The sequence below is a fragment of the Anthonomus grandis genome, chromosome 8 (assembly GCF_022605725.1).
Source record: "Anthonomus grandis grandis chromosome 8, icAntGran1.3, whole genome shotgun sequence".
NCBI classification, from domain to species: Eukaryota; Metazoa; Arthropoda; class Insecta; order Coleoptera; family Curculionidae; genus Anthonomus; species Anthonomus grandis.
The window spans coordinates 9,648,238-9,675,237 of record NC_065553.1 but is presented as its reverse complement, the minus strand read 5'-3'; the positions used below and the strand labels follow the sequence as shown (position 1 = coordinate 9,675,237).

At 30.8% G+C, this 27,000-nt stretch overlaps 1 protein-coding gene across 3 annotated transcripts; it reads left to right on the top strand.

Moving 5' to 3' along the window:
- The first annotated feature begins 1,174 nt into the window (after positions 1-1,174).
- LOC126739098 (casein kinase II subunit alpha-like) lies at positions 1,175-21,145 on the top strand. 3 transcript variants are annotated; one of them, XM_050444623.1, is made up of 5 exons: positions 1,175-1,679; positions 15,191-15,354; positions 16,190-16,300; positions 16,362-16,844; positions 20,699-21,145. In XM_050444623.1, exons 1-5 carry the CDS (start codon positions 1,636-1,638, stop codon positions 20,998-21,000), a joined length of 1,104 nt encoding a protein of 367 aa, XP_050300580.1. In that variant the 5' UTR covers positions 1,175-1,635; the 3' UTR covers positions 21,001-21,145. The 3 variants fall into 3 exon arrangements, with proteins under 3 accessions (XP_050300580.1, XP_050300579.1, XP_050300577.1); XM_050444622.1 differs by lacking the exon at positions 1,175-1,679 and adding an exon at positions 4,774-4,911; XM_050444620.1 differs by lacking the exon at positions 1,175-1,679 and adding an exon at positions 10,003-10,250.
- The last annotated feature ends 5,855 nt before the right edge of the window (positions 21,146-27,000 follow it).

Sequence of the window (27,000 nt, the reverse complement as noted above, 5' to 3'; positions counted from 1 at the left end):
CATTGTTGATGATTATTTAATTGGGCCATACCTTCTACCGGAACGGTTAACAGGACCTATTTATCTGCGTTTCTTGGAGGAAGTTCTCCCAGAACTCCTTGAAAATGTTCCACTAAACGTTAGACAGCAAATGTGGTTTCAGCATGATGGAGCGCCGGCTCACTTTGCTGTACAAGTACGCGAGTATTTGGCTCAGCGGTTTGGGCACCGTTGGATTGCCAGAGGTGGAGCAGTTTCTTGGCCTCCTAGGTCACCCGATTTAACGTCGCTCGATTTTTTCTTGTGGGGACATGTAAAGTCTTTAGTCTACGAAACTCAAGTAGAATCAGAGCTAGACTTAATTGGACGAATAACAGCAGCACTTGAAATCATTCAAAACGAGAATCAAATTTTTAGTGTAGTCCGCCGAAATTATGTGCGGTGTTTAAATCGGTGTATTGAGGTTGGAGGAAACTTTTTGAACAATTGTTGTGATGGTATCATATACAAAAGGTAAAAATAAATGCATCAGATCCTATTTAGGTAATTAATATTTTTTCTAAATTTAAACGCGTCTTAGGGCCGTAGTGGTGTAATGACACATTTCCGGACATGGGTTCCTATACTCAAATGGATTCTACTGTTGCACTAAACAACCACTAAAAGTTTGATCCCATAGTTCTGAAACACCCTGTACAACTCCGCCAGCGGCATCTTTGATGATACTAGAACCAGCAAAATAGATTAAACGTTAACAGCAACTAAATATACTATAGTATATACATAGTTGCCTCCACCAATTCGATTTTGCCGTTAATTTATGCCTATCTTTAATGGCAAATTATATTACCGTTGACGGCAACTATACCCATATTGAAAATAATATACTATAATTATAATATTATCATTTTTATATTATTATAAATTATTTATAATTTAAACTAATATTTCATACTATCTGTTAAGACTTTTAAGGTGTCCATACACATAATTGTCGTAAGCCGTAGCCTGATAATGCGCACAGATTGCAAACAAGGAAAGAATTTTTGAATGCGTATTTTTTTGGATTCTGCGTATCCTGAAGCTTGTCATACTCTAAAGAAATTGACATTTGACGTACGTGACGTATTTGATCACGTATTCGAATTTTTAGGTTATGATGTTATTTACTTATGTTCCTCTTGTCTTTTGTAATTTGTAGTAGTTTCTGTGCATTAATCTATGGTTTGTGTGTGTTTTAGTATTTAGTTATTTTTCTATTTTCTTTTTGGGGATTGGGATCGGCATGAATTGTGTGTTTGTTGGATCTCTAACCAATTAGTCGTAAAATTTCTATTAAAAATCTCTTTATCTTTTCTACCTATGGTACGTTTATTCGACTTACTGCTTACCGAATACCGGCTAAGCAAACCATACATCATACGGTAGCTTCGAGGTTGCATCATATTTTTGCGGGCATAAGAACAATTATTTTTTACACTTTCGCCAAAACATCAGAAAATATCTGAATTGTCTGTGGGGTGCATGTGAAGTTTCCTGACCGTTGGAGTTGTAGTTCACGTCAGTCTTGACGTTGCGTTTGACATTTACTGAAAAATTTCCTGTCAAAACTTGTTGGAATTCGCAAAACTGGGGGCGGGAAAAGAAAATAATAAAATGTTTAAACCGCCTATTTTGGGGAACTACGAGGATGAAAATTCGTAAGTACAAATATCATAATTTTCGGTGTTATTTTATGTGAAATTAAGTTGCGGTAAACAATGATAAGTTCCGTGTTTGTATATGCGGTGTTTAGTATTTTGATTATGCCTCATGTTCAGTTTTAAATATCGTGCATGCAATTTCTAAATTTTCTATAATTAAAGTAATTGCTGCTGGCTGTTTTATATACCAAGCGCATTATTAATTATATGGTCTCATAACTCTAAGTATCTAATAGCCCGAATAGCAATGAATATATTCCATGGATATTCAACGAATTTTCACATGAAAGTAAACAAAAATTCTATGAATGGTCTGAAATATCTGGGAATGATCTGCGACAAATATTTGAGTATTCTTGGAGCAAGATTCACTTTTCTGTAAATATTTGATTAATAATATTATTACATTTTTCAAACTGCGGATAAAGCTATTATCTGAAAAATGCATAGGTACAATTTTTATTACATTTTAGGCTTCATTTATTTATTTATAATAATGAAATGAAATCAAACCCGCAGATTTGCAATTTATTTATCCAATTTGGATTTTAAAAACAGTAAGCAGCAAAAGAGGCATATATTCCAAACAGGTGCTTAATCTCCTCTAAAACCATTTTTTAGGTCTAATCCAGCAATGTAAGGTTTTCTTATTTGCAAAATTGATTTCTCCAAATTTAGATTACTCTTCAGATATGCCCAAAACTGGGTAGGGTTACAGTCCGTTTTTTATGTCATATACAGTGTTTTAATTTTTAAACGAACCAGTATATACAGTATCGGACAAAATTAGAGAGACTTCTCTATTTGCCAACTCCAATTTTTTGTACTTGAAATAATATTAATATTTGTTAAGCAGTGTATACCGGAGTTGACAAGAATTCTATTATCAACAATTCATTTTAGTAGCTCATGTTTACATTTATTTAAAGAATGTTTTTAACATTGATAAAAAATTACTGCGACAGAATTAAAGAGACTCATTTTGTATTTAGTTTCGCTGAAGTCGCGATTAGTTTAATTTCTGTTTATTAGTTTGAGAATATCATTAGCAATGCCTCCTGGTAAACATTATTCCATAGACCTAAAAGAAAAAATTATAGAAGCCTAAAAACTCAGGTCGCTCACAAAAATTAATAAAAGAGCAATTCAACGTCAGTAAACAAATGGTTTCCAGAACAATAAAAAATTATCAGCTCCGTGGAAGAGTGACAAACCTTAAAAGAGGTGGCCGCAAGAGAAAAACCTCAGTACTGCTGGACAGGAGAATTAAACGACTAAGTCAGAATAATCCGCGTCTATCTTCAACACAGATTTTGGCTGAATTGGAGGCGCCTGGGGTTTCATCCAGGACTGTGCAGCGGCGATTAGTGGAGGCGGGGCTTCCTGGAAGGAGACCAGCAAAAAAACCCCATCTATCAAAAAAAAATGTAGCTGCTAGAATGTTATTTGCAACACGTCACCGTTACTGGACAGCTAAGGACTGGAATAAGGTTTTGTTTAGCGACGAGTCTAAATATAATATTTTTGGAAGTGATGGAGCGCAGTTCGTACATCGCCCAGCAAACAAAAGGCATGATCCAAAATATGTTTCTGGTACTGTGAAGCACGGAGGTGGCAAATTAATGGTAACGGACTATACTGGAAGATGTAATGTTGCCTTACGCCGAATGGGAAATGCCGCTAAGATTCACGTTCCAACACGATAACGACCCCAAACATACGGCCAAACTTGTGAAGGAATGGTTTTTGGCTAACAAAATTCAAGTTTTAAAATGGACACCGCAATCGCCGGACTTGAACCCAATTGAAAATCTTTGGGAGATTATAGAGAAAAAGATTCGCACTAAAAACATCGGGAATCGTGCTCAATTATTTGAAGAAATCGAGAATGCCTGGAAATCAATTACAGCCGGATCTGTAATTTCGAATCTTATTGGATCGATGCCGAATAGATGTGAAAAAGTTATCCAGAATAAAGGGTACTGGACAAAGTATTAGGTTAGTTTCATTAGTATAGGGTACAAATGTACTTTAAGGATAAGTCTCTCTAATTTTGTCGCACAGAATTTTTTGCATTTTTTTGTTTTTCCTAATAAATCTTGAGAAATGTGTTTTTTTTTAATTTATTTTAGTGCCTTTTTAAACTACTTCAAAACATAACATCCTTCAGCACAAAAAGAGGAATTTAATCATTTTTATCTTACATAAAAGACGTAAGTAGTCGAGTCTCTCTAATTTTGTCCGATACTGTATTTCTAAAAGAAACAAAAAAGATCTTTTCATATTTTCTAACTTGTAGAAGCTAAGATTTTTATTTTCTGAGCTATTGCCAAACTAATCAACATACAGACTTTATATAGATAAGGTAGTCTGATATCTTTATTATGATCTTTCATAATTTTCGGCTTATATTATTCTAATTCTCTGAACAATCTCTTCTCCCTCTTTCTCTTATGCTTACGTTTATAAGAAACGTTCATGATGAATCAGTCCAAAACATGATGTAGATGACTTTAACTTTGCTTTCAATTTATGACATAGGAATGGGTAGAATACTTATTGTTCTTATTTACGAGACGTGGCCAAATATAATCAAGAATTAAGTAAGTACACGTTTTTGCATATCCATTATCAAGTTTAACAATAAATTTAAACTGCCTGATAAGCTGCTTTACTTGAAGAAGAGCTGCATGTTCTGGAAAACGTAACATCGTATTTAAAGTAAAAAAAAAACACTATCTTGTTAAGGATGAAAAACCGTTCCATTTAGATCTAATGTATTTAACTACATCGTGCCATTTTAGATTCCTTCATGCCAAGGATCAAATTTAGATCACCTTGTATAATTTACTAACATTAAAAATATTACTTTTATTAATTCCTGTCGTATATTACATGTTCATTTTTTGACGTTATCAAGGAAACTCCAAAGATTAACTAGTAATTTTGAACTATTTTATTAAACTTAATAAATAAGTAAATATACAGACATACTTAGTTATACCTGAGTATACTGTTGCGTAATAGTATAAGTAGCATTTTGATAACATTAATAATTTTGTTTGCCCGATAAAAAAAATTTATGCACGTTTAGTTAACAATTTAATTCGCTCTACGCTAATTTAGTCCGCATTTTTCGTTTCGCCGGTAAGAAAAAAATGTTTTTGTCGAAATTAAAACATACGGCCATACCGTCTTCTTCCGTTCCTCCAGATTCATCAGATTTATGGTAAATATATTCTTTCTTATAAGGGTGAGTTAAACAATAATTTTATTTTAACTATAATTGAAAAAGTTCAAAACAGTCAGTTATGAAATTTTCATAACTTTAATCCTGCATTATCGTACTTATAATTAATGAATCATATTTAAGTAATTAATTGTCATTCTGTTTTGCAACTTTTTTTGGTTAAAGGAAAAATAATAGATTTGTTTCTTAACGATCGTTAAAAATATTTCGGTAAGGGTTTTAGAATAATTGACTAGTGTTTTGTAAAGGCTAAAAATACTTGATACATTCCTGTTGACCTCCATCTGAATTGTAGTACGGTCATTCTAGTATATCTTATGGACTACTACTATTACCCAACATTATTATCACCAATTCACTTCACAAATAATTTTTATTTCACCAATTATTGCAGATATCGTTGTTCTACGATTTTCTAAGTATGATTATATATACATATCGCACATGTAATCCAAAAGTGTCACTATACAAAATATTTGCAAAATGTACTTTTTACAATAAAACTCTTCCGAACCACACCGGCAACAATGTCACTATACAAAATATCTTGAATAATTACATTAGAGACCTCTGGATGGCGCAAGTGTCATTATGGCTTGCGCAATATTAATACGCTCGTGGCGAGCAATAGTGACATTTTTTGTTTAGTGACGGTTTAGCCAAACCCAAATTGAAATATATTACAAAACTTCATACAGTGACCAAACTTTTAAGCAAATTAGTTGTTCGGCGCGTCGTTCAACACGTCAAAATCGCAAAAGTTTTCAATTAAATAAACTTTACACAGAAAGATTAAAAATTGTTCGATCGAAAAAAACAAGACATCAAAAATCTTATTGAAAATTCCTTAATACCTCAATGCTATGTACACTCCTTTTATAATAATATTTTGTAATGATAATTACCCACTATATTTAATTTACCAAACGAAAATATTTTGTTTTTTCATAATGGAAGCTGTCCATATTTAAAGTTGTGTTTATGTTGTATTTACCAGGTTTTTGAATATTTTGTTTTAGGAATTAATTTTTTGTTTTTGCAGTTGTTTTTATAGCCATTAATTTGGCTTTAGTGCCATTTCTGTAGCAGTGATGTAAACTTTTATTGGCACAGTGTAAATTGAACCGTAGTTTAAAATTTAAACGTAAACGACAGCTATTTTGTATGAATTTGAATGGAAAATAACAGTGATGGTTTAAATTTTAAGCTATGGTTAAGTTCGCGGTGCATAAGTAGTCTTTTAGATGGTCGGTTTAAGTTAAGTTAGTAGTTAAGATAAAAAATATTTTTTAGAAGTACCTACCTACATCATTTTTTGTTCAAGCAGTTGTGTGTAAAAATAAATGTTTCATGTTTCATTTAATATAATAATATTATGCTTTTCTACATATTTCTATTTTTTTTTAATTTTATGGTTTGGAAATTTTAACAAATTCTAAAAATATTGCATATAATAAATGGAAAAGTGACACTATAAATCAAAAAACTAAAAAATAAACAAATAAAAGAATTTATTTTCCATTTCTGTTCAATAAAATGGTTAAAGCCAAAACATCGTTCACTGTGATAAAAAAATCGTTCATTTATTATCAATATAATCACCGTTATTTGTCTTTCCATTTTGCCGAAAACTTTAAATTACTCTCCTGAAAAATTTACATTTTTCGTATAGTGACACTTTTGGATTACTTGTGCGATATGTATATCTATATATATTTTATTAAGATCTCTGATAGAGTTCACAAGTAGAAGCAGGGGGTCTATAAGTTGCAATAATTCTATTTGTAATATTATATTTTACACAAAAAATCTCAGTAAATGTAAACTGATGTAACATTATATAATTAACTTTGTTAATAATAAATGAATTTGAGACAAAAACAAATATCCCATCATGACTATTATAATTGACTTTATTGTAATAAAAGCTATCGTTTTTTAATTGATAATCATCTTGCTTTAATATAAAAGTTTCTGTCAAAATAAATATATCAATTATTTTTGTTATATTATTCAAAATACAAACTTCATCGACGTGTTTCTAAAAACTGTGTACATTTATATTAAAAATAGCTATAGCTAAAGCGCAGTTTTTAATTTGAGAATCAACTTCTTTTATGTCATTAATATGATATGCTTTCTTTTGATTATATTGACTTTACCCATCCAAAAACTCTACAAGATTTACCATGTTAAATGCTTTAAAACTGAAAATACTTACAAAAAACTAACAAAAATATAAAATTAAATAAATGTTAAATGAAAAGTTTTGAAAAACTACAATAATAGTAAATAAGTAAAAAAACACAAGAAACGATAAAAAAAAGGTAATTTTTTAAAATGCACAAAAAAAATAAATTTTTCAGACAGTCGGACAATTACATAACAGTGTAAAATTATTGGTTGATTAAATTACTTTTTTTAATATTCTAAATGTAGTGTTTTTTGTTGTTTTCATAAACATACACTTTAAAACCTTGAGTTCAAACATTCTTTTGTTCAAATTCCTTTTATTTTCCTATTTATATTTATATATATCCTTATTATATTTTCCTACATATTTCAATCCGTTTCAATCTGTCTCGTTAGATCCTAATGAACTGTTATTTTTGACCCTTTTGATTCTTTCTATTTTTGATTTTAACTTAATAAATGGACCCAGATAGGCCCTTTTTCTTGTAAAAACACATTTTTTCTTTTCAAATTTTAAACACTATATCCATAGAACTTTCATTTTGCTGTTCCTCCACACCAAATATTCTCAAGTTTTTTCTGCTTCAAAATTTATCGGATTTTTCCTTTTCAACTTTGATTTCACTTATTTTGGTTTTCAATTCTTCCATTTGTTTATTCAATACCTGCTTATTCTGTTCCTCAAATTTTTTTAAATTCAATGTCCATTTTGCTTACGATTTTTTGAAATAATTCCTCAATCAGCATTATCAAATCTGCTTAAAATTTCAGTTTTTACCATTTCTTCAATTTTCTTTTCTTGCAAAGCAGTAAATCTTGTCGTCATTTTTTGTAAATGTTTCATGTGTTTCATGAGTGTTAATTTCACCATACTAATAGAAAACGAAACAAGCTTATCAGTATAAATAGAATTAAATTAAACATAATTAATATTTTTTTATAGAAAGTGTAGAAAAGAAATAAATTTCTTGTTAAAAGTTTTCAAATTAAAAATAAGGTCGTAATATGGTCTTGTAAAACCATCAGTTTCGAAAAAAATTTAATATTTAAGATTTTTTGAGAAACACTTAAACCTCAAAAGATTTTATGGTTACTTCATTTATACTAAAATGCTTACTCCTCGAGGGTAGTGAAATCAAAGCTGACGTAGCATTGTCATAGTGGGAAATAAATGAAAAGACAACTTCAATAAAGCATACTGTAAGAATGATGCTTGGACCTTTATATCAAAGGGTGTATCGTCAAGCGGTTATATAACCTGATTACAATCATCCTAGATTTACTATTACAAGAGTCGCTATTTAATGTACCTCAGGATAGCACTCCAGTATTACCAGAAATGAATACGGGAAGCGCTTCCAAACGAAAATCCCAGATGGGAAAGGTTGAAAAAATAACAGGAATCTTGAACACGAAGAGATGGACATGGATACAGGATATTGAAAATGTGGAGCTTCACAAGGATTTTAAAAAAAAATTGAAACGTGTGCAAGAAACAAACAGTTAAAAGGAGGGTCTTATGTATCAGTATCGATAGCCAGACATTTATAAGAGCCTTGGAAAACCGATTAGTAATAATATCCAAGAGAATAAAAGAACAATAACGATCTATATGAGACTTAAAAATATGGCAACATATTCAAAATAATACGGGGCATGAAATTTTCTTTGATGAAAATGGGATTGTTGGCATAAATTCGCTCTCCTATCCAGGTCCTATCCAATGCAGGTGTCTATCGAGATCGTGGAACAACATCAACATAATACTGGACTCTGCTTATTACCTATAAATACTAATCATCTTTTTATATAGGAGCAGTTGCCTGTGAAAGTCTTCTACAAAAACGAACACTGAATAAATGGATTAAAACATGGTAAGCGTTGTGGCATAATATGGTGAAAAGAATTAAAGCATGTTCAGGACAACTACAATTTTCTGAAAAAAAACTTAGTTCAACTGCCAAAGTCCGTTCCGGATAAATCCACAATAATCCGTAAAATTTGATAATGTTATTTGCAGGGATAGGAGGTTATTTTAGCCTTAATCATATTCAAATTACTCTAGAAGTGACTTTTTTTTCCCGTAATATTTCAGTTATTTGGTATCTCGCAATTAAGGCTGCATCAGCCCTATTCAAGGAAGTAATAAGAAAGCCGATAAACTTTCTAAGCAAGGAACAGCATCAAATAGGCAGGTTGAAATGCTGTCAAATATTAAGAAGATTAGAGCATCGTAGATAAAAAACAATGAACAAAATGAAAAAATTTACACGATCTAGCTCCACGGACCAACTTTTGAAAAAAATCGAATGATCGGCAGGATTCGAAGAACCGCTCATATTAGGCCTTACAAAGTTTGTGGTGATATCGATGATATCTTGGTTTGGCTTGCCTAATTGATCATTTTCTTGACTCTGGGTGTGTCTGATTGCTTACTGCTTTGCTTCAGAACCCTTAAAAAAAATCTATTAACTACACCTAATTTAAGCAATAATTATTTGTAATACTACATGCGATTTCGTAATAGTTATTTAGTAACGCTTAAATGAACTATCTCATATCTATAATAAAAGATAGCGTATTTAGCTCATTATAGGTCGTACATATGGTATAGAAAATTCGGTTTGGAGTGCAAAAACATAAACGTGAAAACCGGTGTGTGATATTAAAGCGACGCCGTCATCGTATAAAAAATTTAATTTATGATAATTCATCCTGCCCAGTCATATGTTGTTTATTAGTACTGCTATAGTAGTTTTAACAAAGTACATTGTTTAACGAGTTATAGGCGAATCAATTTTTTTAGTGCAATTGTGGTGACATCGTTTAAACATTATTTTGCGGTAATACCACAATAGATTACTAATGTACTAAAATAGGTTTATTTACATTAGTCTACTTATCTATAGTATATTAGATACGTGACGGGTGGCAGTAGGGATTTATCGTGACCTTAGTGATTAAGAATAGCCGCCAAAATATTAACGTTTAAGTGAATTTGTAACGGAAATGGGTTCCTATCTGTATCACGAAATTGGTCTGGATTATGAAGTCGATGAACCTTCGGAAATTAGTAGGAAGAACAGTATAATTAGTCCAGCTCATGAAACCCTACCTAAAACCAGGTATTTACATGCTATTGGCATTCTTTTAAGAAATTATGCAAATTATTAATAACATTAAGTAGGGATTAATGTTAAGGATAATGTTAATGGGAAGAGAAAGTAATGAAAGTGGTCATAAGTACCTTACATATTTGTTAAAACTTAGGTTGCTTACCAAATAATATAACAAAGAGTAAATAATTTATAGATTTTTTAAAATTGTAATATAGTATGGTAAGTTCGATAGAAAAGTTGTCCGCATTATAAAGCCTTTTTTAAAATTAATTGTTTATGCGAAAATTTATATAAATATTAATTATATTGACTGACAAACAATTTCTTTAAATTCTTAGCATATGTATAAAATTTGGCTTTAATTATTCAGAATTAAAAGCACTGATTAATCAGTCAAGACATTGGTTATTTTATAATTGATATTTACTCTAAAAGCCTCAAATATATAAAAGGTACTTTAAATAGCTACATTTTAACTAAGAAATCCGTTTTCGCTATACCTAGATAAGAAAATTATGTTTCTAGGCCAATTTTAACCATACTTTCAGATTTACAGCGTCAAAACATCTATAGCACTTTACATTGTGTTTACTCTATTTTAATGTTCTTCTTACTTTTATTTTTGCTTTGCTCTGATGTTTTCCCTTCCATTCTACTTTCATCTTTATCTTCTTTACTTTTACAACTGTGGTTGAAATGGATGCAAAATTTTTCAATTCTCTGTATTCGATCTCTTTTTATTTTTATGTTTTGAGGTTCTAAATATCTAAAAGGTATAAAAAATAATATTATTAAACGCCTGGAATAAAAATAAAAATATACAGTTTTTTGTAATAATTCAAGTATATTCTTTGATACCATAGATTATTCAAGGTTCCTACAAGGTTTTGAAACTTGAAAGAATGTTTCTTTATAGTTTAATAAACTAATTAAAAAATTAAAATTTTAAGAAAAAAACAGTTTATTTAAAGGATGTAGGAAATAATAATAATTATAATAGTAAGATTTATTTAGTTATAATGGTCCACACAAAGGGACTACAAGGCGGCAAAGCTGATATAAGTATCGTGCCTCTTAAGACAAAAAGAAAAAAAATAAATTGAATTTAAATTTTCCTGATCTTTACCCAAATCTATCCCTCTAAAAAACTGGTTGTAGGTATTTCAGAAATTAAAAAGTTTAAGGTCTTTTATTCGACTGCTGGAACACTGATGTTCGGTGAAAAGGTGAAGAAATTAACCCTCACAAAGTTGACATACATGTTCTACATGGGGTTTTGTTATAATTAAACTATGATATAATTAAACCCAAGCATTTCGAGCATATTGCACAGTAGACAGTCGTTCACCATTACTTGAAACATTTATAAGGTCTTCCAATGGTTTTCTATCTTTACCAAATAGCATAATTTGTGGCAATAAAAGCATTTTTTTTAAATATCACAAAAAATGACTTTACTAATATTGTCACCAAAGTAGATTTCCATTCCGAAGCTACCAGGCTAAAGTTTTTCCTTGTAAGATAAAATAAATTAAAAATCATGTAGATGCAGCTTTCTACAGCAATATTTAGATTAAAAAATTATTTGTATAATAACTCTTGTAATCATTCAGATAAGTTTTAAATGCAAAGAAAATTTTACATATTTTTGGTAGTTTTGTAAAATTAAACTTATAAAAAGCTAACAGAGGCGATCGAAAACTTATCCTTTTTTGAGACACGAACAAACTAAAAATAATAAATCACTAAGTCACCCTGAAGATACATAGTATTTTACAAGACAGGTAATTATTTATGAGTCTTCGAAACACCTTTATAAAATAATTAATTACCTTTTTTTTCTTGTAATTCATATCAGAGGAAATGTATGCTAGTAGAATTTAAAAAGTAAATCAGCAGACTTTCGAAAATATACACCATTTTACATAGAACGTTTTACATTTTCATAACAATAAAAAATTTAAAAACGTTAATTATCTTTATAGTTCTTTATCACTTTGTAGTTAGTAGGTTCATTAATAAAGTATATTTAGGATTCTACTTTAGTTTAATAGTTTACCCTATAGAGTCTAGTTTTTAGTAGTTCATCGTGTTTGAGTTTTCCTGGAAATAATTCGGTAGGTACAAAGGTACAAGTCAGTCCACGTGATTTCAGCTATTTTTTTTATCTTTAATTCATTAAGTTAAATCTTTTCCATATACCTTTTAATATCTTTGAGTATTTATAATACGGTTAAAATAATATAAGGATATATTATATTATAAGCTAATTTATACTAAAAAGTCACTTTACCAACAGCTTTACTAGTTCAACATATTGTAGTCATAAATATGGTCTCCTATTTAAAATTTCGAAGTTAACGTCAAATTCACCGTCAAAGACATTCTCAAGGTCAAATTCGATGTCACCCTTTAGTTCCCTTTTTTAGTTCCAATTCCATGTGACTTTTGTTTAAATTTTTTTCACGAAAATTAACTTTTTCAGAAATATTTGACCGTTGATTGAGACATCCTTTATATACAGAATTATTTTAAAATAATTAAAAGTACACGTAGAATAATAATATAGGTACAATATAAAAAAAAGGTTTGAAATGAAAATTTTAAAAATCAAAATGAATCTGATCACGCTTAAATTGATAATGATTATACGTATAAAAAAATTGGGTCTAAAAATATATTTTATAGCAAGCAAAACTACAATAAAATGCGATTTATAATCATGCGTTTATGTACTTATAATAATTATGATATCGTTCAATTATCTTTTATAATAACACCGATTTTTTTTTACTAATTTTATTTAAGTTTTTTAATTACCTGCATACAATTAGCTGAGTGCAATTAAGTTATTTCGCATTTTCCTATTAAAAACTTGTTATTTTTTCAGTCATAGATTAAATATTTATACAGAGTGTTAAACATGTTAAACATTTAAGTGATTATTCCTTATGGACTATTTTAAGGATATTTTGTCTTGTTAGTGAAGTCGTCTATCATGAATGGCTGGCTATACAAACTCCGAGACGGCTGACATTCATTACATTTATGGACTTGCTGATGGGAATACATTAGAACCTAGTCGGTTGTACCGGTGATTGAATAATTATAAAACTAATTATTAACTAATTAAAAATAATTATTAAACCTATTACTCAATCAACGATTTCCTAATCGTAATGTGTCCAATAGAAAACCACTTCAAAGGATACATCAACGACTTCGTGAAACAGAAGCATTAAAGCGAAGTGGAGGATCAGGCCAATGACAGTAATAACGGTAGAACTAGAAGAGAATGTTGCTGGCCATGGTAGAAGAAGATCTAGGTACCTCTACTCGACAAATTGCAAATACTTTAAATGTAAGTAACGGGACTTGGGCACACCAGGTGCTTGAAGATCGCTATCAACATCAGTTCTCGTTTGAGTGGGAATTATAAGTGACTTCTTAATTGGACCGGTATTTCTGCCAGGAATACTTACCGGCGAGGTATACCGCAACTTTTTGGAACAAACGCTACCCAAGTTTCTGGAGGATGTACTATCGGCTACAAGAAATGCAATATGGTTTATAGCGCATTTTAGCATTTTGGCTCGACAGTTTTTAACAGTAACGTACGGAGATCGCTTAATTGGTCGAGGTGGACCTCACGTATGGTCTGCTCGATCCCCGGACTTAAAACCCGTGGATTATTTCCTATGGGGACACAAAAAGTCATTAGTTTATACTACTCCAGTGGAAGATGTAGAAGATTTGCGAAAGCGGATAATTGCTGGATGTAACGTAATCAAAAACGCTTTTGGTGTATTTGAAAGAGTTGTTTGTTTGTGTCCTATAAAAAATCATAAAAGACTAAAATAGCCTTAGAATAGTCCAAGGAATACTCCCTTAAATTTTTGCCGCATGTTTAGTAAACACCCTGTATGATAAGACACTTCAATGGCAAGCAATAAACTGCAAAATTGCCTCTATACATTTTTTAGAAGAATTTGACAAAATTGACATAACTTATAATAATACTAAACTACTAACATTTATATGGACAAAATAGTCTCTATTAACCGGTTTGACAATTATATATAGAAAAATATACCAGTTGGGTATCGACAAACCATTACCGTTCTCTCTTTAAAAATTCAATTAAAAACACTTTACCTAATGCGACATGTAGAAATATTTTCCAAAAACCTTGATAAAATAGTGAAACATGGATTAATGACTAACTTGACTTGAAAATTTAATTACGTCGGAACCTTTTAGGTTTCTGCATATTAGACGTTCAGGCATTAGTAGTTAGATGAGTGAGTCAGTGTTCTTGGACTGGACTAAGGCATTTGATTGGAACATATATACATGGAACACTGCTGTGCAATTAAGACTTAAGTACCACTATGCGCTATACTGATAAGATACAAAGCGTTGATTTAAATGTCAAGTATTGATTGCACAGAGTTGATTTGAATGATATTTTATAACATAACATTATTCAATAACATTAATATCAAATTTTTTTAGTTGCACAATTATGAAAGTTATGAAATTTCTGAATGATGCCGAAATATGGTATTATACACCTGCTGCAGAGATGAATTTTAAAGATAGTAGATAAATTATTTAAAAAATTGGTGGAAGATCTACCAGATTAATTTTTAATGTTTAGTATTTTGCCTAAACATTCAAAATTATGTATTAACATTAAATTTGGGCGACATCTATCTAAATAACAATAATAATTATAAATAGATAATAAATTTCAGACATAAAAGTTTGCGCTGTAATTGCCGACACGTGTCGGTAATTATATAATAAATACCAGTATTACGAGCGCATTATAGCAAGGTAACAAGAAAACAAGAAAAATAAATAGAAAGGAAACACAAAGTTTATTTATTTTAATAATTTTATTTAAGATTTTAATATATCATTGTATATTTAATATTTTTTAGCGATTCAAGGTCGAACCAAGTGAAGACCATATCTAAAGTCTACTCAGATGTTCTTTCCCATAAACCGAAAAGTTACTACGAGTATGACAATTTTACTCCGGCCTATAATGACATAGAGGAATATAATCTTATTAAGAAGATTGGTAGCGGAAAGTATAGCATAGGTAAGGCTATTATAGAATTTTATTATCAGTAAATTAGTGAATTGGTTTTTTCCTGCTGGATCTGACTCCCCCTTCTTCAACGAAAAAATGATATTTTCCTCCAATTGAAATATTACACTGGTATACAAAAAAAAAAATCTGTGACAATGTTTTCTAGGTTATTTTGGGGCCGCTGATTCCAAAAATGACATTCATTTATTCTGATTAGGTCTTGATTTATAATGTCGCGAAAAAAACATTTTTGCAACATTGCACAATTTACAATCTTTTTAGTGAGTAGTGATATAAATTTTGATCGAGAACATCACTTGCAATATCACATATTATTATTCATAACAATTATAATAAGAATCAGTAGTTGACAATGATTCATATGACTTTGATCAGCTTATCTCATTGATGTATGTAATACCTTAAGTAAGATATCGTTCATGCTTACTGTAATGCAAAAAATGATAAAGGATTAGATTATTATGTTTGATAAAACAACAAACATGTTAAAGTAGTTATAATAAGCAACCACTTCTATAAATATTATGGCGATCCAACATGATATGTCAGTTTTACACGAATTTAATGTAATTATGAAATAGAGCAAAAACAGCATGTTCTTGACAACTTTTAACATTCATGTCAATGCATTTGGCAAAATTTACATGATTTTCGGACCGATTTCGATGATGGCTGTTTGCCAGTGTTATTCGTTTTATTGATTTCTAATCCACGTGAAAAAACTCAATTCATATCGAACATATAATTGCAAATCTATGTATATTATCTATATCTAGTTACATAGAGTATATCTATAATGAGTCCAATAATGTTTTTATTTTAGTATTTGAAGGAGTACATGAACCAAAAGCAGAAAGAGTTGTGATAAAAATCCTAAAGCCTGTCCGTAAAAAGAAAATCAAAAGAGAAATAAAAATTTTAGAATGTTTACGAGGTATACGTAATAATGATGTGCATTTACCCATATTACTTCTAAATTTATTTACTTTTAATAGGTGGTACCAACATAATAAAGCTCCTTTCAGTGGTAGATATACCTGGGATGAACTTAACCGCTTTAGTATTCGAACAGCTAGTGATCAGCGAAGACTTTAAAAACATTTATTTAATGTTATCTGAAGAAGATACGCGATATTATCTGTACGAAATATTAAGAGCCTTGGACTATTGTCACTCGAACGGGATAATGCACAGGGACTTAAAACCTCATAACTTAATAGTCGATCTGGAAAACAGAAGGATTCGCTTAATTGATTGGGGTTTGGCAGAGTTCTATCATCCGCGTCAAGAGTACAACGTTAGAGTTGCTTCGCGATATTTTAAGGGACCTGAACTATTGGTGGATTATTGTTACTACGACTACTCCTTAGATATTTGGAGTTTTGGATGTATTTTAGCATCGATGCTGTTTAGGAAGGATCCATTTTTTCATGGAAACGATAACCATGATCAACTAGTTAGGATTGTTAAAGTATTAGGTAAGTGGTTTTTGTTCGTTTATTTAATTTTAAGTTAAAATTTTTTGCTATTGCTAACATTTGGAAATAACATAATTGTTGCATCTGATTTTTAAAAGCGAATTTGATTCTTACTTTAAAAGTGTGATATAAATATGATTGAATTTAAATTGGGTGAACAATGTGCAGTACTGCTGTATATTGTATATGTCTCCTAATAAGCCAGTCATTGTTTATAGCTTTGGAAAAGCCAATGAGGCGCTCTGGTCTGAGATATTTTTTTTTTATTTAGAGAAATATTTTATTATGGTTGTATAGTGTTGTATGTCTAGGCCTGATGATGCTCCGATAGGAGCGAAACACGTGTAGCTTTTTAAGAAATTATACATATGTTTAATGAGACCCTGACTTGGGGCTTTTGACTTTTGTTTTTTTTGTGTGGTCTCTTAGAGAAAGAATGGATGATCTGTTTCAATTTGAGATATTTTATCTTGATGGGTAAACTGTAATGGAGATGGGTAAACTAGTATTGCTTAGATATTTGAACCAAGAACGTGTAAGTGCTGAGCAGTTTCCGATAATATGGTCTGTAGTTTCTTCCTCCCCTCAACATCAAGGGTACTCAGGTTATCAGCAGTGCCTGAAAATGGCGTTTTAAGTGCCAGTATCCAGTTAAAAACCCGTAACAGGCCAGATTTTACGTTTCTTTCGGCACTGTAATTGTTTGGTAAGATAGCTAGAGGGCCTTATTCTATCTCAGGGGTTTCAGTGTGTATTGCTGTTGAGCAGATAGAGGAAGAGATCACATGTTACATCCCTCGATTAATAGCTGGATTCTATATACAAGCACTTTCTTAATGGCTTAAAAATGTATTTTTTTAATGATATTTACAAAAATTTGATACACATGGTACCGTTCTAAAAACAAAGAACTCAATAACGCTGTATCTTGGTTTTACAGGCATGTTATCTCTACTAACTCAAGAAATCTTTCCTCGAATATATATGCACTTATTATGTTTAGAATATCTCAGAAATGTATAGAGGAGTCCCAAATTGGAGGGAGGGAGGAACCGTAAGCAGATACAAAAATGCCTTATATGCGCGAAATATCGAAAATAATTTGGAATTTAACAAACAATAAACACAGGCACTATATTGTATTTCATTAGATTAAATAGCCCTTTTAGGAAAAAAATAATTTTTTAAATAAACATTATCCAACCCTGTCTGTCTCTCTTTCCGAAGATCTTATGAGAAATATTTATTTGATTGTCAAGTGTAATTCAAAGAATTTTTTTTGAGAATAAAACACAAAGTTGATGATGGTCGCTTGACGACAAAACGTCGTGAAATAAGGTGATGTTAGATAACAGGACGACAAAAAAATTGTCCTAAATTTAAGCGACCTTTTAACTTTAATCCGAGATCCCAATGGTCACCCTCGAATTTGGGACACCTTGTATATAGAAAATATTTTCAATAATTACTATCAAATGGAAAATAAATTTGGGTCAGGATATTTAAAATTAAATTAAGATTTTTACTTTTTTTTAAATTAAGAATTATTAGAAAATTATAAATTAAAAAATATATACATACCAATTTTATTTTATTAATTTTTCAATAAAAAAATCGATATTAATTAAAAATTTAAGGAATTTTTTGGTTATTTTGTAAAAATTTTTAACATTTTTAATTTTGTTTGACTTCGTTTTAGTTTTTTTTATTATTTTTATAAATTTTCTGCGTATTTATTTCATTTGTTAGACTTTTCTTTTTTTTTTAAGCCGAATCTGTCAGTTTTATCGAAGGTCATCAAAATCAGATAAAAATGACAAATTAAAAAAAAATCAATATAAATATTAACTTTTTCTTAACTTTCTTTTAATCGTTTTAATTTAATAATTTCTTTCTTCGTTAACTTTCTATAAATTTTTAATTATTAATAATTTAATTTTGTTGATTTAATTGTTTTCTTTTTCAATTTTGTAATTAATTTTAATGTTGTAATTAATTGTTTTAAAAATACCAACTGACTAGTTTCTGATAATTTTTAAATTTCTAATTCAATAAACAAATTCTTAAAATTTTAAAATGTTTTTTTTTATTCAAAAGTCTGAATAATGAAAATTTAAATATTGATAACTTAAATTAAATTAATCCACGATTCACACTTCTTTAGATTTTTAAATAATTTTTTTAATTGAATTAATTTTTTAATGTGCCTATTTAAAAGTTTTAAAAATTTTTTAAAATTAAATTTTATTCAAAATTTTCCTTAAATTTAAAAAAAATTAAAATTTTTTAAATAATTTTTTGTTTACTTTTTCATTTCTTTCTAAGTCTATCAAATATTTTTTTAATCTAAAAATGACCAAATCAATTTAAAAATTAAAATATTAAATTAATTTCAGATTGAACTGAATTTGTGTGGCAATTTCGCGAATCCGTTCTAGTTACAAGAATTACCTGAATGGCCAGATTAGGGACCTAGACTAGCAGAAACCTACAGGTTTATTCACTAGCTCATTTAGGATCTTTATACATTATAGGATGTGGAATTAATAAACTTCTTTAAAAAGTATTATCAACTAATAGTGCTGATAAAAATATAATAATAGAATCGAAAAACTAGGTACATTCATTTAACCAACAAGATTCCAGGTCTCTTGGCATAATAATAAAAATAAATAATTCAAAACATCAGACTATCAGTAATTATTAGTTTTTACTCAATCCTAGGACCAAGCAAAGGACTAAAATGCTGTTTAACTTTCTAGCGTAAAGTAAAACACTAAGGAAAAAAAGAACTAAGATTGGAAAATGATTTAGGCTGTTAAATGGCTAAATTTATCTTGCCGGTGTAAACTTAGTAAATACTTTCCAATAAGTAGCCTAGTAGAACCTGTCTTTAATTTTTTCTAGAACACTTCCACATAGGCTTTCTTCACAGTATGTGCGTTTATTCCAAAAATTGGTCTTTAAGAGAACAGAACTACTTTTTTTAATCTTTGCTCACAAATATACTAACAACTGAAATAGTATAAACATGTTAAATAGTACATGTTCAATATTTTGATAGTCTTCTTCTTTTAACTTCATTACCCTTTCAATGTGTTCAATTGCGAATATTGCATTGTCCTGTTATCCAAATCCATTATTAATCTTCTAATATCGGTGCTCTCCTTTCATATTATTTGAGAAGTAGAGTTTATTATTATCAAATTAAAAAGCTTTTTAATGGATAAGTCACTGCATTTGTTTGTATTAGGTCTGCAAAGTGGTTCAAATTGCTTTGCTGCAGTTACGGTGATGGCAATAGCTCTTAAAACAACTGGGCCAATATTTCTATAATCTTTGTTCTTCGAATTATTGCTTTCATGATTATGTAAATGAAATTTAGCTCAAAATAGCGAATGCCACAGCTTTACTTGATTACTACGCTTGACAGTCATCGATAATTTGGATAAAAATTCATTCGATCGTTAAATCCAGCTGCCAGTTGAGCGACTACATTTTGTAAACTCTAATGATGAAAATCTCCAGTTTTAAACCCCATGTAATATTTATTAAAATTAAAGAGTCTAGTTATTTAATAGTTCCTGATCCCTATTGTGTAATATTTAATAATTTTCTGGCATTGTTTATATTAAGTCACAAATATATTAATTCTCCAGTTGATAAAATATGTTTTATGTTTTCCAATATATGTTCAAAGAACCTTCCAATTCAAATAATAATTAACTTCTAATAAAAACTATCATTATAGTTGTACTTTTTATTTTTAAATTAATGTATCTTTAATTTTACCTTAATATAAAGTTTTTGTACTAACAAAGGAAAAAAAGACAATATATTTTTATTTATTTTAGGTACATCAGAGCTAATGTGCTATATTAAAAAATACAACATACAACTAGACAACAGTTTCATGCAAATGCTCGGCCATCATACAAGGAAATCGTGGCAAAGATTCGTCAATACGGAAAACGAGTACCTGGTCGATAGTAATGCTTTTGATTTGTTAGAAAGTTGCCTTAAAATCGATCATATGGAAAGGATCTCAGCCAAGGACGCCATGAGACACAGGTATTTCGCCAAAGTTAGAAGAAGAAACAGTTTTGAAATGTCTAGCCAAAATATGACGACTGCAGATACGTCTGAGGGTCTTTAGAAGAAACGGGAAATTTTGTGCGGTCGTGTATTATGTTTTTTATATTAATATGGATTTCCGAATATCCTTTATTATTGACTGTGTTTGTTTCAGATTAGTTTGCCTAATAAAATATTTAAAAAAAAATCTTTATTAACAAAGTGAATAGAGTTTCTTAAGTATATGGTTACTCAATCCTTTATGTTGGATTCAAATGAAAAATATTCATTAGTTTACACTACTAGGAATAAATTTAACTGATTTTCAAGCATAAAACATCAACAGTTATCCAGGACGCATAACAATTCATTTTAAAAAAAGTATTTATTTTAATATTTATGTTTTTTATTGTTTGTAATTAGCAAGACTAAGTGTTGAGTCTAAGTTGTGAGAGACCCATATTGGGGTTTAAAGAGTAAAGGGAATAGAGTAACTCTTTAACAACTTCTCACTTCGGCCGGTACTAAGATTCAAAATGAAGGATAACTGGTTTTAGAAATCTGTTGATAGGGAGTTTACCTCACTCTGATTGTCATATTTTGACAATTGATTAGAAAAATTAAATATTCCAAACTTTAAAGGTCGATGTCTTGGCTTCTATAGGCACTATCGCGATAATTCCAACGGTTTTAACTTAGATTCGTTGTTTAGACTATAATTTATTTAGTCGCCGCACAAGCCGCATGATATAAATTTAATATTTTATTACAGGCGGCATATTAAGTTTTATAAACAGTATTAGCTTTATAAACAGAGTTATTAGATCTTAATTTCTTAAAACTGCTTATTCAATTTCCTAATTCCTTACTAAAGCCGACAAATAGTACAAAGATCCTCCTATAATCAAAATGCAACGTTTCATTATGTAAGCATTTTACACAGCCACATTCTCCATTCCATCCATATTTTTTTATTACATTCACTTTTAACTTCAGGCCAACAGGTCACTAAACAGTTCATAACACAAGATTTGGTTAGAATCAGAATTTTACTTTGTAAAATTTTTATTTGTATATTCTATACAATTTTTAACAGAATTTTACGGTTAGTGCAGTGTTTTATTTCATTCTTCTAATTACACTTATCAAACAATTGGTGTTTTATTAAAGAAAAAATTCACCACCCAGAATACCGTGTGTGGAAAGCCCAAACACAAAACATTCGTCCTTCTAAGTCCAAGGAGACCGCAAGGTCGTATCTATCATATTAGCCGAGATCCTATTTTTAGAGCCCATTTTTGGGCTCAAAAACGAGGTCCAAAAATTACTTTCCGAATGGTCCGAATGGCCGGATCCGAACCCGGTGTTTTCATAAGGTAGGTGAGGAGAGCAAGCCGCTGGTATAGTTAGTTCGATTTAAAAAAAAAAAAATTTTTGGTGATATAATTCGATATGATTCGATATACGGGGAGGTATACCCGAAAAATGAAAAATTCCAAACTTTGGAGGTCGATATCTCGGCTTCTATAAGCACTATCTGGAAAATTCCAACAGTTTTAACTAAAGCGTAGTTTACACGAGATAGTAAATTGCGATAGTACTTGTGAGAGTAACTTGTGGAAGTGTTTACACTGAAGTGTTTAGTTACCAATGAAGTGTTTACACTGATCATTGGTAACTAAAAGATCCATTCAAAAGATGCAAAACTGGTGTATGAGGTTATCATATAATATATCTTATAGAGAGCATATAACGCCCCATCTAAATGAATTTAAAATTTTAAATATGAAAATACCGCGGGTTATAACGGGATTCGACCAGAACTAAAGGAATGAGAGCACTTTGAAAATTAGGATAAAGATCATTTTTCGAATGGTTTTTTGTGGAGTTTGAATGGTTTGATCAACATTTTTAAGTTTGTTATTTCGAAAATGGTTAATTCAACAAAAAAAACTTGAAAGATCCTATATTTGAGCGTTAGTCAAGCTTAAAAAACATGTTAATGTTTAGTTGTTGAGTTAACATTAAAAAATTTCATTTTAACAAACGTAAACATCAGCAGGCAGTTTTCCCAAAATCATATACCTACAACTACCCAAGATATTCTCGACTCTGAATTGTGTTCAGAAACATTTAGAGTGCTCAGATCTGACAGACAGCTAGAGTGGCCGCTACTCGTGGTGGTGGCTGCTTGGTCGTAGCTTCTCACAACATCCACCTAGAGAGGGTTAACTTGGAAGACATCCCTAACTCCACACCACTTATAAATATTTTAGGTTGTAAGCTCACTTATGGTTATTTTGTATTTTATTTTTATTTGCAATCTGTCTCTCCTTGCACAACCGAGAGAGCTTGTGTGAAACAATTATGTCACCGGATCTGGTCCACACAAAACGCGTTATGATTGTTGGAGATTTTAATGTTCCGTCTTATCAGACAACCGAAGCTAGCAGTGTCAAGTGCAAGCTTTTGACCAACCTACGCGAGATCCTTGGTCTTAAGCAGTTTAACAATATTCCAAATGTTAATAATAGGCTTCTTGACTTGGTTTTTTCAAATTTCGACGTCAGTGTCATCAAAAGTATATCACCGCTTATTGACGAAGATTTGCATCATCCTGCTTTGACAATTTCTTTTAAATCGGCTTCCCCTCATAAATATAATCCTTCTATAAGTTCAAATAATCTACAGCAGTTTAACTTCAGAAAAGCAGACTTTCCACTCATGTATAATTTGTTGCTTGATGCAGACTGGTTGTCCGTCGTGCAGTCTTCTGACGTTGACAGCGCTTGCAAGGAACTTTATCAAAGACTTGATTCAGCTTTTGCTGCTTCAACACCTTTAAAACAACGAAGACGACGGCGATTTCCAGTATGGTTTTCAAAACAAATAATTTCTAATATCTTTAAGAAGGAAAAAGCATATCGTGATTATAGCTCCTTTCCAACTGAATTTAATTTTTCCAGATACAACAGGCTTTGTCAGACAGTAAAATCTCAAGCCCGTGAGGCCTATAACTTATTTGTGAGCCAAGCCGAGGAGAACATTGTCACTGATCCCTCATCGTTTTGGTCTTTTGTTAGAGCTAAGAAAGGTCACTCTTCACTTCTGTCTATCATGTGCGATGCCAATGGTAATTCTTTTCAAGGAACAGAAAATATTGTGCCAGCTTTTGTCAAACTTTTTCAGAATGCCTATAAAGATCCAATCAACCTCGCAGAAACCTATCCTCCTTCTCATTCCTCAGACCTCAATGACATTCTTCCATCAATTACCACTGAGGAATTTATTGCTGCTAGTCGGAGGCTAAAAAACAAGTTGACAGCCGGTCCAGATGGTGTTCCAAGTTTTGTGGCTAAAGACTGCATGTTTGTCTTTTGTTAGCCTTTATGTCATATTTTTTAACCTTATTTTGAAAACTGGCAAATTTCCAGGCGTCTGAAAATGTGCTAAAATAATACCAATTCACAAAAAAGACGATATAAACAGAATCGACAACTCGAACAACAACAAGTGCATCACTAACCTCTGTAATGTGACTCATTTTATTTCTTCAGCCCTCGATAGAAAAAGTCAGGTTGGTTAAATATGGCCAACAGACGAAAACAACATTTTTACTGTCTCATACACAGAGTAATAAGTACTGGCAAACCCCCCTACCTTTTAGAAAAATTTAAACCGCTTCCAAGAACTACTTTAGGGCTACAGCGTACCGCCAATGACCAAAGCTATATTGTACCCCACCATAGAACTTCATGCTATGAAAAAAGTTTTGCATACACTGCTGTTAAAATGTGGAATAGCTTGACACAAGTCCTTAGGAATTCAAAATTTTTGTTTTTTAAAAATTCAATAAATAAGATCCTATTGGAAGAACAGACTAGGTTATAAGTTTTAAAAGTCACATAAATAAATTTAAGTACTTAAATAAGATCAATATTATAATAACTTGAATGTTGAGATTTTTTATTTTTAATTTGATTTTTTAATTTTTTTATTTCATATTGTTTCTAATATTCTGCTACGCCCTGACTTATCCCTAAAATCTAACTGTCATCAAGACTCGTTTTCCTTCTGCGCGCTCCCATTCTCTTCAGAACTCTTACTTTTAATTTGTCTTTTTGTTTTTTGTTTTCATTTGTTTTTTTTTTGGGAATTATTTTATTAAGTAGTTTTTTATTTATTTCTCTTTGCATACTTTATATGTACTATTTTTTTAATTTATTTTTTGTATTTATTATAGTAGCTATTTATTAGGTTAAGGGTCCTTTCGCAGGCGTCCGCTCAGCGGTCACTGTTACCGGTTTTGTAATCGTGAATTGGTCCTTTTTTGTCAACTGTGTATTTTAAGTGTAACTAAATGATACATGTATTTTTTACTTTTGGCAAAATAAACAATTTTGAATTTGAATTTGAAGCAAATTTTTGCAGCAATTTCTATCGGCAAGTGCTCTAGCTAGACAATACTTGCGGCAAGTGATTTTGAGTGTATACATGGGATAGAGTGATTGGTTTTGTATATAGATAGTATAGTGTTTGCTAGACGAAAAAATGTCTAGCCGCAGAAAGAGAGCTGCAGCTGCCGTTGTTGTCCTTAGTACAATTTTCCAAAAACAACGAAAAAAGACTAAGGAAAGAATTTGGGTGAAAGAATGGATAGCAAGAAGGCCTACTGTTGGCGCTTATGCGATGTTGTTAGACGAGTTAAGAAGTGAAGATCCAAACAAATTTAAAAATTTCGTGCGTATGTCAGAAACCGATTTTAACTTTTTACTGCGTTTAATTGCCGACAAAATATCAAACTTGGATACAAATATGCGTGAATCCATCAAACCAACAGAACGGTTAGTGCTAACGTTGAGATTTTTCGCCACAGGTAAGTTTTAAAAAGTTTCAAATCCAAACAACTAAAATATTTAATTTTTTTATACAAAACCAGAACAAAACTTAAAATTTTTTTTATTTCAGGTGATTCATACCATTCCCTTATGTATCTGTTTCGTATCCCTGTATGTACGATCTCAGCGATAATTCCGGAATGCTGTCAGCCTCTGAACGAGGCACTAAAAAATGAAAATTAATTAACGTAATTCTTGATACTGAACAGTGGAAGATGTTTGTGAATGTTACTGAGTCAATTGGGTTAAATGTGGTGGTGATGAAACAGAATAAAAATGATCTTCAATATTATTGGAACTGACTGATGTATGTGAGTGTGTTGAGGTAGCTGATAAACTTCTTTCATTATCGTCCATTTCGGACATGTCTAAAATAGCTTTCTGAATTATTCGTTTTAATTTCCTTTTATTCTGGTAAAATTTTAAATTTCTTATTTCAGAAGCAACGAATTCTCCAATCATATTCATCGGATGGCTTATTAATTTCGATGATGGCTTTTTCCATAGCATCATTGTCAATAGCACTACGTTTCTTTTTTATGCATTTGTTAGTAATAGCAGTCTTGGACGTTACCTCAGTTTCCTGACTTGACTCTTGCAAATACGTTTCAGCTGCCTTTTCTGATACATCCTACAAAATGTAACAAAAGCTTAACTTTTAGGCACCTACTACAGAAAAAGAATGGAAAAAGATTGCAAAACAGTTTGAAGAAACATGGAACTTTCCTCATTCTTTGGGAGCATTAGACGGAAAGCAAATTGTTATACAAGCACCTCCTGGCAGTGGAAGTTATTACTATAATTATAAAGAGACAAATAGTATTGTTCTCATGGCACTTGCCGATGCTAATTATAGAATTACATATGCCGATATTGGAGCGAATGGCAGAGTATCTGATGGAGAAGTTTTTAATAATAGCGGATTTGCTAAAGAACTGTCCTGATTTGTTTAGACCTGCAATAATTTATGACGCAACTACCTGACCGGAAGCATACTTGCTGGGAGAGAACTCTCGGACATTGTTTACATTATGCAAATTATTTGGAACTGCTTTAAGATATAAACTTGCGATAGTTTTACTTGCTCGTGTAAATTAGGCTTTAGTTTCGTTCTTCAAAATCCAACGATACCACCTACAAGATCGTAGCTCTCATATTAGTAGAGATATCGCATTTTTAGATCC